The following is a 17,558-nucleotide window of genomic DNA, read 5'->3' on the forward strand; positions in this document are numbered from 1 at the left end:
GTTTAGTAGAAGTAAAACACATTAATATACCACTGCATTTTAGAGAATAGTCACCTTAATTGCTTAAAATGTAGTTCGTTCTAAACTTTCTAAATGGAAAATCTTTAGATATTTATAAATATTTAATGCTTAATTTGTAAGTTGACCTGGAAAAGTTCTGAAAAGCTCTCTGCGCTAACATACTATATATTTACCATATGCCTTCTGACGTAGTTTGAGGTCCCTGTTTCCCCTGATATTCAAATCAGAGAGAGCATTTCATGACAGTCAAACAATTTCTCTTTATTCAATATGTGAACACAGAGGCTCGCCACCATAAAAAGTTCAGGTAGCAATGCCTATCTTCGCACTTACAGTTCCATCTTAAATCCACTTCTGCTTTCTTTCATATAAAGCAGAGCATTAAGATTTATCCAAAGAAATATCAGTTACTATACTCTTATTAATTAATTAATGTCTTTTTATATAACTTTAGAAAAAGCAGAAATGCAACATTTCGTTGATTAGTTATCAAAAAGCAGAACTGCAGTACTTTGCTCATTAATCACAGGTGCAGCTAAACTTAGGCAATACTAACGTGGGTATTTTTTTTGTTTTTTTTGGCAGTAAACAACTACTGGTTATAATTATCTTCATAGCCCTCTATCACATGTCCAGCCTTTATCAATGTCTGTATTATTTAATTATATAAAAGAAAAGAGGAAGTTAAAGCTCCTTTTCTAACTGTGTAGTTCAGGCCTTGTCAGCCTCAATGCATCACTACAAATGGGACCCTAATCATAGATTCCCTCTAAATCTGACACTTCTATGTAAATTAACAAACCTTATTAGGAAAACTTTCATGAGACAGGAGATACCAATTTTCCCCAAATTTAATAGTTCAAAGAATCAGTAGTTTATCTAGGAGGAGGGGAGAGTTAATTTTGCTGAAAATTCATAGATCAGTCTGTTTGAAATGAATTGCTATCTTACCTAGTAATTATGCTTTGTTAGGTGTTGGAATTGACTTGATTAGCATAGCATTCCTGTGGTAATCTTTCTTAGAATTTCATGATTTGTCTGCATCACACTTCTAGTGCACTCTAGCTATGCTAGGGTGAGAGATTATGAGAAACCCATCTTGGACCTGTACCAGCAGTCTTTTTATTTCTAAACAATGAATTCTTCTCTGCTGTTATGTACTGTAAATCAAAATGTTCGATAGTTGACCTTTTTGTAAGAGAGCAAAAAGGCAAAGGTGACCAAAAATGAATATTTTTCCCCAGATATAGAGACAAAGGAAGCTTTGCCAGAAAGTCTTCATCATCAGTCGTCTGGATACAGCTCACTACTATCCACAGACGCATCTCCCAAAGCCATGACTATTAATTATTCTGGTTTGACAGATATTTCAAAGGTAAGTAAAACTGGCAAATGCTCTACTGAATTCCTTTGTGAGGTCAAAAGAACAAGTCCTCATTAGTTTTAGTTGTATGTGTGACTAGCAAAAACAGAAAAACTAAACAAATGTTCATTTAGGTTTGTTCCATAAAGATCTTTTTAATATATAAACAGATCTTAATGTCATTTTGTTCTAAGCTGAAAATCTTTCAGATTAATATTAATCTTAAAATCTTGTTGGCTCTGAAACATTACCTTCATTCATTCATTCCATGTTTAATTGCAGGAGACAACAAGACAAAGAATGGAAAGATTAAACAAAATGTAAGTAGTATAATAGATATAGCAGGAATTCATTTTTCCATTGGGAACATTACGGAATAAAGTTTATTTAAAGATTGCATATACATTTCACTCAGAGGATTCCATCAGGTATGGAATTTCTTTTAGTCTCTACTGAATAATAAATCCAGCTGCAGTTATGTTTGTAGGTTAAGTCTGTGTTTAGGTATCCAAACAAGTACTTTAAAATGCAGTAAATGGCATTAACTATGGATTGAATAGTACTTGGAATTCACTTGATAATTGATAACATAGTTATCTATCTTCTGATAGGTTTGGGGTATCAAATAAAAAACTGGGTTAATTTACTCAATATGGAGGGGTTTTTATTACAGAATATAGTGAAGAAATTACCTTTTTTATAATGTTAAATTCATATTAAAATTTCAAAAGATGATAAAAATATGTACCTTTTATTTTGGGTTCCTCACTTATTTTGATAATTTTCTGATGCATTCATAGAAGAAAAAGCAGTATTTAAAGAGCAAAGAGGTGAGGCAGAGGGATGCTTGCAACAGCCCTAATATCCCACTATGGATTTCAGGAAAATCTTACTGCATGGGACTGGTGAAAGCATGTATCAGTGGCAGGCATGGGTGAAGAGAAAATTGGTGCCACTGATTGCCATACAAATGGCTGAAATTATGACTCTTACCCGCTAAGAAAGAAAATAGTTTGAAAAACTAAGACATACTGTGATATTATACAAGATTCCAGTATCACTGGTGCCATCCAAATACCTTGTTGTCATGAGATATTGGTTCATGTCTGGTTTTTTCTAACTTTTTGTTTTTCTGACAACCTGGTATGTTTTTTTATTCAGCATGTGCTGTTCTGAGTTTTAGAAGAAAAGGACTGGATCATAATTCATAAAAATATAGAGTTTACTTGATAACACTGCAGACTGTTCATATAGATTTTCCTGTGAGGACAAGCAAGGATGGTAGTCCTTACACATGGGTGATATCACTGGATGGAGCCCGGCACGGAAAACTTATGTCAAAGTTTCTAAAAATTTGACTGAACCTCATTGAGTTATCCTCAACATGCATTGTACCATGCATCCTCTTCGGTCTCTTCCACGGAGCCTGTCATTTCATGGTCGAGTGAGAGCCTAAATTTTTCTGACTTTTGGCCTACTTGGCCTGTTTTTGGAAAACTGCATTTTCGCAAAAGTTTTCTTTGCTGCCTTGCACAAGCAACGCAGATTCCCATCTGTTCTCCCTTTAAAGTCATAAATATGGTTTTCAGCAGTTATCAGTAAGTTTATTTTCACTTCGATACTCCTGGGACAACAGTGTGTTCAGTCCCCGCCAGCCATCGATTTCGACATTGCGTCCCTTTATTTCGTTATGACATGTCAGCCTTGGGATTTAAGCTATGCCCTCTGTGTACGAGGACCATATCTAATACGGACTCCCATGATAGATGTGACCTCTGCTTTGAGGCATCGCATGACGCCTGGGGTTGCAGCAGGTGCGCCCAGATATCTGCGAAGGGACACAAGATTTGGCTCGATAAGATGGAGCTCCTCTTCGGGCAGGAGAAGACAGAGCCATCGGCATCAGCATTAAGGGACCTCGGAGAGACACCAAGCCATCAACATCAGTGGGGCTGTCGGTTCCATCAACATCCTTGCCTGGAAAAGGACGCTAGAGGCCAGGAATTGGGCTCCTCCATGTCAAGGAAGTTTACTTCCTCATCATCGACCGCAAGGGAAGCTGAGGAAACATTGGTATTGGTCCCAATCAGTGCTGCACAGTGCCAGGCATGGGGATACACCAGCTTCTGCTGTGATGCCCCCGAAGTGACCCTGCAGTGAAGAGAGCCAGGCCTTCTCCAATCCCAGGACTCAACAGGACCTGGTCAAACTCCTCCATCTAAGGCTGTCTTGGCATCAGTGGTGTTGCAGGAGGAACTGGAGAGGCATGTGCAGCTGGCCCTCAAGAAGGAAAGGCGGGGGCATCAGCACCGATGGCGCTAGCACTCTCACTCCTCGAGCTGCAGCTAGAATCTCTGCATACACTCATCAGTGTATTATCGACCCAGCCGGTTCCCGGAATGGCATTGATGCCCTTTGGGTACCTGCCACCTCCCCCGCCGATCCAATCATTGCCGGTTCCTTGGAAGAAGAAATCCCCCAAGACCAGCAAAGGCACTAGAGTTTATGCTCCATGTCACTTCCTTTGGGCCCTGGGCACTCGGTTGAAAGCTGAGTGCCCAGGGCCCCATCCCCAGTCAATGACAATGGAGATGAGGGTACCTATGATTCCTGGGGGGATGACTCATCAGTGGGTTGACTCAGACGATGCTTCTGATAGTCTCCCATCAAATCCATCTCCTCCAGAGGAGCAAAAGAAGTCACCATCAGAGGACCTCTCCTTTGCAGGATTTGTCACATTGATGGCGGAAACCATCCCTTTTCAGTTTGTTTGTTTGTTTATTTATTTATTTAAGGATTTTTTTTATATACCGCGGCACGTTAAAAAACATCACCTCGGTTTACAATGAACAATAACATCACAATTACAATGAACAATAACATCACCTCTGTTTACAATGAATAACTGCAGGATCTCAATCATTTTGTGCCAGATACCTGGCACAAAATGATCGAGATCCTGCAGTTCATGAAGACTTCATAAGGAGATCATAGCAGTCCCAGTACATAAGATCATTGTGGAGTTACCATTGAGGATATGGGAACACCCTCTCACAGTGCCTCCTATGAATAAGAAGGCAGACGTAGTATACCTCGTCCAGAAGGCTCTCAGATTCGGTAAGTGTCAGCTACCCCACCAATCGGTGGAGGTCAGTTCAGCTGTCAAGAACGTCAAGCCTTCTCGGACCCATTCATCGGCGCACCAGGGGAAGGACCACAGAGCGATGGATGCTCTTGGGAAGAAGGTGTTCCACGGGGCTATGCTTATTGACAACAAAGCTGCCTACAAGATCTATATGATCCAATATACACAGGACATCTGGAAGTAGGTGATGGATGTTGCTGAGCAACTGCCTCAGCAGCAGCAAGACACACTCCTGGAGAACAGAAAACACTATTTCCGCTTGATCTACGATGTTTTAGAAATGGCATCGAAGGTCTTTGCAGCGGGCATCAGCACCTGCAGAGTTGTATGGCTGCTGGCCTCAGATCTCAGACCAGAGGTGAAGGAGTGACTCGCTGATGTGCCATGCACTGGAGAGAATCTCTTCAGAGACAAGGTTAAGGATGCTGTGACTCGTATCTGGGACCATCATGCAACCTTTTAGCAACTCTCCGCCAGCACTCAGGACCCATCCTCTTCATCTAAGAAGTCTGTTAGATCAGGGCCGAGGAAGTCCTTCCACCCGATGAGGTACTATCCTCCGCCCTCTCACCCTTCGTCAGCACTAGAACTCTCGCAGCTGTCCCAGGCAGTAAAGAAGCCTGAAGCCCCAGCTGGCGTCTGTCAGTTCCAGGGACGGAGTTTTGACTGGATTGTAGGGAGCATAGCCCAGTCGCCTGTACCTGGGGCTATGGAGTAGCCAGTTTTGGGGACGGCTGCGGTTCCTCACGAATCAATGGCCCAGTGTAACCTTGGACCAGTTGTTTCGGTTCATTATATGCCAAGGGATTGAACCTATTGGATGCCCTGCCAAATTGCCCGATTTGAGGCCAGATAGCACATCACGAGGTACTACTAACTGAGCTCTCCTCCCTCTTAATTGCCAGAGTGGTTGAACCTGTTCTACTATGGCAAATAGGGCTGGGATTTTACTCCTAGTATTTCCTGGTACCAAAGAAAACAGGAGGACTCTGTCCCATCCTAGACCTAAGAGCCTTGAACAAATTCATCAAAAAAGAAAAGTTCAAGATGGTTTCCCTGGACACCTTGATCTCCTTTTTGCAAAAAGGGGACTGGCTAGGCTCCCTCAATCTGAAGGACATGTACAGTCACATCGAGATCTTCCCAACTCACTGGAAGTAACTGCAATTCATGATGGGAAAACAGCACTTCCAGTATCTCTTGGTACCATTTGGGCTCACATCAGCCCCACATGTCTTTACGAAATGCCTGGCCATGGTGGTGGCGCATCTTCACAGACTGGGAATTCACGTTTTCCCATCTGTGGATAATTGGCTGTTTAACAGAACCTTTCAGGCAGGGGGTAACAGGTCCATGCGCTTGACCATCCTGGTATTAGAAACACTAGAGTTCATCATCAACTGCCCCAAGTCCCATCTCAGCCCGTCCCCTCAATTGGACTAGATACTCCTCAGGCCAAGGCCTTCCTGCCTTTACAACCTGATGACCATCGCAGCAGAGATTCAACAGTGCCAGCATGTGTCAGTTTAACACAAGTTGAGGATGTTGGGCCATATGGCCGTGACAGTTCATGTCACTCCCTTGGCACTTTTATGCATGCAAAATGCCCATTAGACCTTGAGAATCACAGTGGTGCCAGGCCACACAGAACCTCCAGGATCACATCCGTGTATACTTCACCTCTCCAGGACACTTTTGTCCTGCTGTCAAGTAATTTCAAATCTGGAACAGGGAATCTCCTTTCCTTTCAAAGTCCTTCTACCCAAATTGTCCTAACCATGGATGTGTCCATCCTGGGTTGGGAATCTCATGTGGATGGGCTCAGCAAACATGGTCTCTGGTTCGCCCAGTAACATTTCTATCAAATTAATTTACAGGAGCTCTGGGCAATCAGGTACGCTCTATGGGCTTTCAGAGATCTGTTGTCCAATAAAGTTGTCCTGATCCGTACTGACAACCAAGTGGTAATACAGTATGTCAACAAGCAGGAAGGACCTGCTGTCCAAGGAAGTGGTTCAAATGCGGTCATGGGCCTTGACCCACAGGATGGTGCTCAGGACTACGTACCTGGCCAGAACAGAGAATGTGATAGCAGACAGACTGAGTCGTGCCTTCAGACCTCACAAATGATCTCTACCAAGGTGCTGCAAAACTGATCTCCACCTCTGGGGAAACCCGGATGTGGATCTCTTTGCAGCACCTTTGAACAGGAAGGTTCCGCAGTTCTGCTCCCTGTACAGGACATATATCCTCCACCTCTACTGATAGCAAAAACTCTCTTCATGCTTCGCGAGGACAAAGGGACTACGTTCCTCACAGCCCCTTATTGGTTGAAACAGATCTGGTTTCAACTCTGCGGGAGCTGGCCATCCAGAAACCGATCAGACTGGGACTTCCCCATATCTCATCATACATGATTGAGACAGGTTGTGACATCCCAGCCTCCAGGTTCTGTTGCTCACAGCCTGGTTGTTAAGAGGGTAATATTACAGCCACTCAATCTCTCAGAAGATGTGTCTTGGGTCCTGGTCAGTTCAAAAAAGCCTTCCACTGAAGTAGAGGAGATTTTCCATGTGGTGTGAGCAGAAGGCACTAGATCCTTTCTCCTGCTCCACACAAAAACTGCTTGACTATTTTGTACAGCTATTAGAAGCTGGCTTAAAAACAGACTCCATATTAGTTCATCTGAGTGCAATTGACGCATACCACCATGGTGTGGATGGTACACCCAGCTCTGTACAGCCTATTGTTTTCATGAGGGTCCTGCTTAAGTTGAAACCTCCCCTAAGGCCTGCTGTGTCTTGGGACCTTAATGTGGTGTTAGCGAGCTAATGAAAGCTTCCTTTGAGCCACTCCACTCCTGTGACCTGAAGTACCTGACCTGAAAGGCTATATTTTTGGTGGTGATCACTTCAGCAGACAAGGTCAGCATGCTCCAGGCCTTAGTGACTTACCCACCTTACACTATGTTTTTCCATGACAGGATGGTCTTACATACACACACCCTATGTTCTTGCCTAAGGTGGTGATGGACTTCCATCTTAACCAGTTCATCGTCCTGCCAACATTCGTTCCCAGGTCCCATTCGCACCACAGTGAACAAGCCCTGCACAGTTTGGACTGCAAAAGAACCTTAGCCTTCTATCTGGAGTGGACAGAAGCCATAGACAGTCCACCCAAGTTTTGTTTCTTTCAATAGGAACAAGTTGGGCATCACCATTGGTAAGCAGATGCTTTCCATTTGGCTGGCAGACTGCATTTCCTTCTAATATACCCAGGCGATACTAAATCTTGGGCACTATGTCAAGGCTCACTCTGTTCGAGCCATGGAAGCGTCGGTGGTCCACTTGCAAGCAGTTCCCCTGGAGGAGATCTCCTGAGCTGCGACGTGGAGTTCTCTCCATACATTTTCATCACATTGTTTGGATAGGGATGGCCAATCTTTCCTTTGGAACTTGTTTGAAGCATAGAACCCAACTCTGTACCTGCCCAGAGCCTGTTTATATTCAGGCTGCCCCCCCCCCCCCCCTCCTCTTGTTACCAGCTGGAACCTAGTTTGGGTGTTTTTGGTCCCCTTTTTCATTGGGAGGCAGCCTGCAGTTAGGGATTCACCCACGTGTGAGGGCTACCATCCTGTTTGTCCTCGTAGAAAGCAGAGTTGCTTAACTATAACAGGTTTTCTCCGAGGACAGCAGAATGTTAGTCCTCAGAAAACTCACCCGCCACCCCACGGAGTTTGGTTTCCACTACATGGGTTTCTACTTTTTTATTTTTATCCTTGAATTATATATTATAAGACTGAATGGGACCCCGTGTGGATACTTGGTGTAATGCTTGCTGAGCATGCTCAATGAAGTTCCGTCAAAGTTCTAGAAACTTCGACATGTTTTCCGTGCTGGGCTCCATCCGATGTCACCCATGTGTAAGGACTAATATTTTGTTGTTCTCGGAGAACACCTGTTACAAGTAAACAACTCTGCTTTCCCTTCCTTAGAGAGAAGCAGTTATGATTAGTAATCAGGGGGTCTTCAAGAGCTTTACCTGAAATTGTGCACAGTGGAATTCTTGTTTAGCAGCACTATTGCTTCAGCAGTGGAAATATATGAACACTTGGTGTGTTTTGTACTCATACCAACTGCTCATATATTTCTGCACAGCCCTTTAACTTAAATGAGTATGCTATAGGAGATGATCATAAAAGAGCACAAGGATGGGACTCGTTCCAGAAAGAGTGATCAAATTGTGCACAATAGATTTTTAAAAAATCATTTTTGTGGCACACCTTTTGGTGATAATCACTGTTACAGATGTGCATCGGGTGCCCGATCATTTCCGCTTTCAGGTTCGTGTGGCCGCAAGAAAATCTCGTATTCCCACGGATCGAAAAAATTTTTTTCGTGAAAAATCGTTTTTCGGCACTAACAAAAAGTAACAAAAACTAACGGTTTTTTGTTAGTGCGCGCTAACTGGAGTTAGCGCGCACTAAGCAAAAAAAACAATTTTTTACGAAAATTCAGGGAAAGTACAATAGTTTTATCGGTTTCCTGATCCATGACGATTTAGGAAATATCGTACGAATTTCCTAATCGTCAAAAAACGATTGCATATCCCTAATCACTGTATGCTTCTCAGCCTTTAGATGTAAATTAAGAAAAATTTAGATATTTATTCAAACATAGGAGGTTAGATCAGAACATTACATATCACCAAAGTTTCTCACTTCTTAGGCACTTGTGTGTTGTGCAGTTTCTTTATTGCCTTCTATCATCTATTTGCCTATTTCACAACTTAGGGCATCAAATTAGCATTTACTGGAGGAAGGAGTTTTGCTTTGATTATCATAAATTTGTGATAAATGTATTTAAGATAAAAAATGATTTTCCTTTTTTTATGTTTGTTTGGGGTTTTTTTAAAGTCATTTTTAGAGCTAGACTGCTGGTGACATTCATGAGTGATATGTCGCTAGCAGTTTGAAATAGGGATGCTCTGATCTGAGAATTTCCTAAACCTTATACAGTTCTTAGTCTTCAAGAGAAAATAGTCTATAGCAAGAATTTGAAACCCATATGTTTTGAACAAATAGTGAAAAATTTTCATGTCATCCCTAAATGAAATTTGAAGTTTTTCTTCTAGTTAACCAAATTCCCAGGACATTTTTTTTAATAGTAAAATTAGACTTTATCCCTCATTCTATATTTATCCTTTATGCTATATTCATGCTCTTGTAATCTAGAGAGAGAATTTACTAAAACTGAGTAGTCACTGAATGCTAGCAGCAGCATGCATGATTATGAAATTTAATTAAGCATTCATAGTTACTAAAATTTTTATATCAATTCTAATCCCATTTTTTTCAGCTAATTATATGATTGTTTACATACTTGGTACTTATAGCCAAGAATATAAACTATGCTAGTGACCTCTGTCCTACAGTACTATACTTTATTTTTGATGTTTGAATATTTCTCTTTTTGCTTGACTTCTTTGTATGATAATGCTTATTAAAATTAAAATTCCAAATGTTCCAGCATAATAAATAAAATCACATCAATGAATATACTTTAGGTTACCTATAATATTATAATCAATTTCTTTTTTTTTTCTTTTCTTTTTTTTTCTGTTTTCAAATATGCCCTTAGGATTGAAGAAACTTCAGATTTGTTGAAATATGCAAGCAGTACGTCTTAAATGTTTTGCAATTTCTAATAATCTTATAGCTTTTTCTACACTGTCTACAAATGTATGTACAATATTGGCAACATTAGTGATCAGAACTGCATTATGTTTTGTCTGTTTTGTTTTATCACAATAAATGCACTTTTAAGACTTGTGAGTTATGATTTTATTATTTTACTTTGTATTTTAAAGTGATAATTTTGACTAAATACTGTTCCATCAAGAAAATAACATTGGTGCCTTATAATGTTGAGATTTGATGGCAGTTTAAGTATTATGTGTAATATGTTGTATATACTCCAATCAAAATTTGTATATTGTGCTCACCCTTAAATTATAAAGAAATGTAAGAATGTATGATGGGACACATGCATAGTCCATTTTGGGAATGGACTATGCATGTGTCTGTCTGTATATTTAAGTAGCAAATTTTGCAAGTACAATGAATCGATTTAGTTGTATAGACCATATGAAAAAATAATTCTATGTCAGACCAAGGGTCCATCAAACCCAGCATCCTGTTTCCAACAGTGCCCAATCCAGGCCATAAGAACCTGGCAAGTACCCAAAAACTAAGTCTATTCCATGTTACTGATGCTAGTAATAGCAGTGGCTATTTTCTAAGTCAACTTAATTAATAGCAGGTAATGGACTGCCCCTCCAAGAACTTATCCAATCCTTTTTTAAACACAGCTACACTAACTGCACTAACCACATCCTCTGGCAACAAATTCCAGAGTTTAATTGTGCGCTGACTGAAAAAGAACTTTCTCCGATTAGTTTTAAATGTGCCACATGCTAACTTCATGGAGTGCCCCCTAGTCTTTCTATTATCTGAAAGAGTAAATAACCAATTCAAACCTACCTGTTCTAGACCTCTCATGATTTTAAACACCTCTATCATATCCCCCCTCAGCCGTCTCTTCTCCAAGCTGAAAAGGCCTAACTCTTTAGTCTTTCCTCATAGAGGAGCTGTTCCATTCCCCTTATCATTTTGATCGCCCTTCTCTGTACTTAGGTGGTGGGTTATTTCATTATGTTTTTAAATTACTTAAATTGCACTGTGCCATTTTAATTGGGTATCGCAGCTGATTTTTATTAGTATTTGTTTTATTCACAAAACACTAATTAATAATTTTGAAAGGGAAGTAGTCATACATTTACCAGAACAGATTGATTTTCTTTCAGAATATTCTACTAAAGACTAAAACATGATATGTTAGATAATTTTTTATAAAACTTTAATAAATTCTATAATAATTGGGTTTTGTGCAATAAAGGCTCCTAGAAAGGTTGTTTTGAATTGCTGAACACTTGGGTTCTCCTTAACGTAAAATTCAAGTTAATTCTCATTGAATACTGAGATGGTAATTGTTGCTTACTTTAAAAGTATAATTTCCTTTTCTAGGGAGTCCTTCCTTGTTTATCTAGAGTTTCTTTGAGAAGGAGCGGATCTAATGCTTAGAGAACAGGACCGTGATTTAAAAGTCCTATAACAGGAGTTTGAATCTACTCTGCTACCGGTTCTGTGAATTTGGACGACTCACTTTGAAGACCTGGTGAATTGCTCTTTCTGAAAATTACCCTACTCTTATCGTGCTTAAAGTATGTGTGGCATTCACAAAGGATGTTTAGGTTGAGGAGTAAAACATCACATGTACATGAGATTCACGATTTTACTTCCTCCCCTTGGCTAACCGCACAGAGAGGTGCATAATATTTGGGTGCTTGTAATACAAATATTTTATGCTAAATAATTATAAAAATATATTCAGAAAAAGTACCTGTGTACATTGCAACTATATGTGCTATTTGCACATTGCTCCATTTACCTTCTTAAGCCTCCAGACCTCCAGCAGAAAATAGTGTATATTTAATCTAGCTTTCCTGGTCAACAATTTTTTTTAATAAGTTTTATAAAAACTTTCTTCTAAGGAATAAAAAGCTTGAATGAGATCTCAAGAACTAAAGAATTATATAGTATTATAAAGCATTTCCACATATGTGAAGTTATAGCACCATCTTGTGCTCATCTGAGAAGTGTTGATTTTTTTTTTTTTACTTTGAAGAAAACTATTTTTCAGTACATATTTCTTGTTATAGTAGAATAACTCTGAAATTTAATTCATCAACTAAAATAGGGATTTTTTTCAATATGCTAAATGTTTGTTTTCCAAGTACCTATTTGGTTATTCTTTGTGCACAAAATAAATAAATATATAAAGTGGCTTGCAAAAGTATTTGACTCCCTAAAAAGTTAGCAAATTTGTGTGGATTACAAATGACACACCATTGTTCCAGACAATATGTTTATTGCAAATCACATGTTTCGCCTTCCCACAGGCTTCCTCAGGAGATATTTAGACAATATGTCGACATCGATGTCGGCGTCTGAACGTTATGAAGGTGGTGGTGTGTTAAGAACTATAAGATACGGTAACTCATAAAGGAAGGGTGGAAGAAGTGTTTAATTTCAAGCGTTTTGGTGAATGCTTGTTGAAAAGACGCGGAGCAGCGAAAGCAGAATGGTACATTTACATGTACGTCTAAGAGAAATCTTTTTGAGGACGTACAGATGAAATCCATGCGGAAATATGTGATGAATACGAATACATGAGCAGTAGGAGATTCGTCTAAATATCTCCTGAGGAAGCCTGTGGGAAGGCGAAACATGTTGAGATAATAAAAGAAGAGTCAAAGAATTTGTTGTTTTTCAAACGAATGACAATTTATGAAAATTGGATTTTCTCTGCTTATTCAATAGGAGATAATAAAAGAAGAGTCAAAGAATTTGTTGTTTTTCAAACGAATGACAATTTATGAAAATTGGATTTTCTCTGCTTATTCAATAGGAGATAATAAAAGAAGAGTCAAAGAATTTGTCGTTTTTCAAACGAATGACAATTTATGAAAATTGGATTTTCTCTGCTGATTCAATAGTTTGTATCTAAAAATCTATAATGTACTGTAAAGAAGTTTTGGTATATGTGTATGACAATCTGAGAAGATTGAGACAGTTTTATGAAGAAAGGTTTGAAGTATGTGAGGGGATGTATGAATGGAGTGAGAATTTTTAGATGCATATTTTTGTGGGTAATATGTTAAATATTTAAATACTGTTGTAATTTTTCTAATGTAATAAAGATTAAAAATATATGTCACTATATATGGTTCTTTGTTGACAGTTCTGTGATATATAATTCAAGTAGCCAGAATAATCATATCTTGTAGATGTACGGAGTGGGGCACAATCTGCTCCTGGCTTCTGTGAGCTCTTGACTCAGAGTGGAAATTGAAACTGATCCTGTATAAAGACTGAGGCAAAATAACTTTGCTCAGCTTTACAGTGAACAAGGCAATAACTAAATGGTAAAAAGGAAGAGGATGAAGATGAAGACAACAGGAAGGCAGAAAGATTAGTACAACAGCATTGAATATCATAGCTAAGGGTGCAAATGGGGGCTTATCAGGTGGCCAGGAGATGAAAACAAAAAAAAGGATTGAATAAAGTAGAGAAAAGCAGAAGGAAGGATCCAACAAGATTCTATGGAGGAGGTCAGGAAGAGAACTGTTGGGAAATGAAGAAGAATTCTAAAGAGGGTGATATATTAGAGAGAGGGCTGGTGAGTTCAAAGGATAGCAGGCATGGAAAAGAAAAGGGCAGAGGAGAAAACAGTGGCAAGGAGGGAGTAGATTAATAAAGTGAAAGCACAAAGATAGGAAGAGAAATGAGATGAGGTGGGAAAGAAAAAAGTCTGAGAAACAGAAGAAAGTTCAGACCAAGTAAGATCAGAACACAAGTATTTGGTAAGTACAATTTTATTAAATCATGAAAAATCATAATAAAAAGCCTATAGAAATTATTTTTCTTAGCAACTGCTAAGTATTAAAGTTTTCATAAACTTTTTCATATTACTTAAATATGGAGTTTTATCACTATTTGGCATATGAAGGAGAAGGGAGTCAAAAGTCAACAGGAAGATTATGCTGACACCATATTTCACCTGCTCAAAATGTAGTCCCTCCTTTAAAGAAGGCATATTATATGGCATGAAAGAAGAGATCTATGCAGCCTGGGAATTATGGTGTCTTGGTTTCTGTTGATGAATCTAAGCAACTTGGTGTGTTGGAAAGAACTGTTTCTGAAAAATTCAACCAAGCCACCTTGTTGGTTTCTTTCTCAAGAGAGAAGAAACGGTTTCTGGGCAATGCGCCAAGAGACCAGGGCTTTTGGAGCTTCATTTCTTTTATGTTATCCATGGAAGTGCCTATTCACATAAAGGCGGATTTTAAAACCCCTGCGCGCCTATTTTGCATAGGCTGCCGGCGCGCGTAAGTCCCGGGGCTTTCGAAACGGGGAGGGAGGGGGCGTGTCTGGGGGCGTTCCCGAAATGACGCAGCGTTTCGGGGGCGGGCCCGGGGGTGTGGTCAAGGCCTCCGGACCACGCCCCCGGGACCGGAGGATGGAGCGGGGCTGCCGGCAACGCGCGCAAAGTTAAGGGGAGGGTTTAGATAGGGCCGGGGGGGTGGGTTAGGTAGGGGAAGGGGGGCGAAGAAAAGTTCCCTCCGAGGCTGCTCTGAAATCGGAGCGGCCTCGGAGGGAACAGGCAGGCCGCGCTGGGCTCGGCGCGCGCAGGTTGCACAAATGTGCACCCCCTTGCGCGCGCCGACCCTGGATTTTATAAGATACGCGCGGCTACGTGCGTATCTTATAAAATGTTTTATAACATACGTGCGTATCTTATAAAACATAGGAACATAGACATTCCAAATCATTAAATATTTGAGCATGCTACACCAATACCTCTTAATCCAGATGTAACCTCAGTTTTTGAAGTCTTCACTCCTATAGAAATAACCGCCAGTTCTTATTTACTTAACCCTATTCTGTAGACGTAAACTTTTCATGAAGACTGTAATCTGTAAGCACCTGTATTTATTATAAGAATTTGTATTTACTATTTATATTTATTATTTAGCTATTAACATTGTTCTGTTACCACTTGGTACTATTTCTCTCCTTTACCTCAAACTCTAAGTTCCTACTAAGTTAGCCATGTTATTTATACCCAATCGTTGGATGTAATTATATATTTATTTATTTATTTCGAATTTTTCTATACCGACATTCTTGAACAAAGATATCAAATCATATCGGTTTACAATTGAACATAACTGTCGCGGCTATGGCGTTACATCGAACATAGAACATTGAGCAATAAACATAGAACAGGTCAACAGTTCAACAATAATATATAGTGAAATGAGGTAAATTGCTGGTGTAGTGGATACTGCCCTTAAATAAGCCTTCATACTGTTGATGCAACTCCATCACTGCTCGCTACTTCAATGGCAGGGGGAAAAGATATATTTGTTTAATTGTTCAATCTGTTTGATGTAATTTTCTGTTCCTTGTTCTGGGTAAACCGAAGTGGTATGCACTAGTGCATGAACTCCGGTATATAAAAGCCTTTAAATAAATAAATAAATAAATAAATGACGGCTGAAAAGGACTTAGAGGCCCATCCAGTCTGCCCAGCAAGCTCCCATAGTTATCAGTTTCCCTTACTTATCAGTTACTCAGACCGCCGAGGTCAGGACTCTTGTTGATTTCTGTTTTCAGTCCCATTTCCTTTCACCCCCTGCTGTTTGAAGCAGAGAGCAATATTGGAGTTGCATCAGAAATGTAGTATCAGGCTTTCTGGTTAAGGGTAGTAACTGCCGCTTCAAGCAAGTTACCTCCATGCTTATTTGTTTCCCCAGACTGTACAGTTCAATGTCCTTGTTGGTTGCGGTCTGAATCCAATTCCTCTTTTCCCCCTGCCATTGAAGTAGCGAGCAGTGATGGAGTTGCATCAACAGTATGAAGGCTTATTTAAGGGCAGTATCCACTACACCAGCAATTTACCTCAATGCCTCTTACTACATTCCCCTCCCGCTTGCCTTTAAGGATCCACAGTATTTATCCCATGCACTTGTTGAGCACCCCGTCTGTGCTCTGCCCACGCACAGACCTGCTCACCTCTCCAACTCCAATGCAGGTCCCGGGTCGGCCTCTCCGGCAGCAGCTGCAAGCTCCTCCAGGCCTCTGCGTCCTGCGGCAGAGGTCGCCTGGCCTTCCTCAGCGCACCAGGCCTCAAGGCGGGACTTGGCGTCCTCCGTAGTGTCGGTCCTGCCCCTAGGCACGTGCATGCAGAGACCACCCGATCCCTTATATGGCCAGGGGCGGGTCCAAGCTCCGCGGCGCTCCCTTATTGAATGTATTACAAAAGGAAGTGCCTGCCTGCACTTCCTTGCCTTGGCAATTGGGTCGACACCATATGTGTACTAGTTTGCATCCGTGTCTCATCGCCTGTTCCAGTCCTGTTCCAGCATCTTCCTGTTCCAGTGTCTGTCTGTTCCTGCGTTCACCCAGGTAGTACCTCTTGGACTGACTCTCTGGTACTGACCTCTGCCTGTCTCCTTAACCACATTGATTGCTGCAAGGATTCTGACCTTTGCCTGCCTCCTTGACCACGTCTGACCTCTGGAACCTGACCCCTGCTTTGGCTGACTACTCTCGGACTGATCCTTGGAACTTGACCTCTGCTTTGCCTGACTACTCACGGACTGATCCTTGGAACTTGACCTCTGTTATTGTTGACCACGCCTCCTTGATTCTGGCCCTGCTCCTAGCCTTGTCATCGCAGACACTGTACTGGCCTTCCTTGATCCCTCAGGCCTCTAGTCAAGACATCGACCCGCACCCTTGATAGTGGTGGACACACCTCTCTACTTCCTATCTGGGAGACTCTGTGAGGCCCACCTAAGTCCAAGCGGCCCGGTTCCCCAAGGGCTCCACCCAGGGGGACCGTAGGCTTCCAGTGGTGAAGCTCCAGCTAGCCTGTCTCCTCCTGTGCTCTGCCACCTGGTGGCAGGTGCTTCCTTGGTCCGACCAGGGAGCTGCCCTACACTGGTCCAGAACAAGGGTCCACCTCCAAGTGCAACAGCACTTTTGAATCTTTCACTGTTTTGTCTTCACCATCTCCTCCAGAAGGGCATTCCAGGCATCCACCACCCTCTCCGTGAAGAAATATTTCCTGATATTAGATCTGAGTTGTCCTCTCTGGAGTTTCATTTTGTGAACCCTAGTTCTATAGGTTTCTTTCCAGTGGAAAAAGTTTATTGGTTGTGCATCATTAAAACCTTTCAAGTATCTGAAGGTCTGTATCATATTTCCTCTGCTCCTCTTCTTCTCCAGGATTTATCACGTCCTTTTTCTAACTAGATAGTCCTTTCTCTATGCAGCCCAGCATTCTTCTAGCTTTAGCTATTGTCTTGTCACATTGCTTCGCCATCTTGAGATTGCTACAC

The 17,558-nt window shown here is 41.0% G+C and overlaps 1 protein-coding gene across 8 annotated transcripts in view; it reads left to right on the forward strand.

Moving 5' to 3' along the window:
- Window positions 1-13,351, forward strand: part of CEP44 (centrosomal protein 44) — a 223,759-nt gene extending 210,408 nt beyond the window's left edge. For 5 of the 8 annotated variants that reach the window (XM_029576497.1, XM_029576747.1, XM_029576408.1 and 2 more), the window contains 4 exons: window positions 1,266-1,396; window positions 1,667-1,704; window positions 10,169-10,206; window positions 11,614-13,347. In XM_029576497.1, coding sequence (XP_029432357.1) covers window positions 1,266-1,396; window positions 1,667-1,704; window positions 10,169-10,206; window positions 11,614-11,636 — 230 coding nt within the window. In that variant the 3' untranslated portion in view covers window positions 11,637-13,347. Of the gene's footprint in view, window positions 1-1,265; window positions 1,397-1,666; window positions 1,705-10,168; window positions 10,363-11,613 lie in introns of those variants that run through there. The other 3 variants (XR_003852650.1, XM_029576963.1, XM_029576840.1) reach the window with 3 other exon arrangements.
- The last annotated feature ends 4,207 nt before the right edge of the window (window positions 13,352-17,558 follow it).

Source organism: Rhinatrema bivittatum, chromosome 1 (genome assembly GCF_901001135.1).
Source record: "Rhinatrema bivittatum chromosome 1, aRhiBiv1.1, whole genome shotgun sequence".
NCBI classification, from domain to species: domain Eukaryota; kingdom Metazoa; phylum Chordata; class Amphibia; order Gymnophiona; family Rhinatrematidae; genus Rhinatrema; species Rhinatrema bivittatum.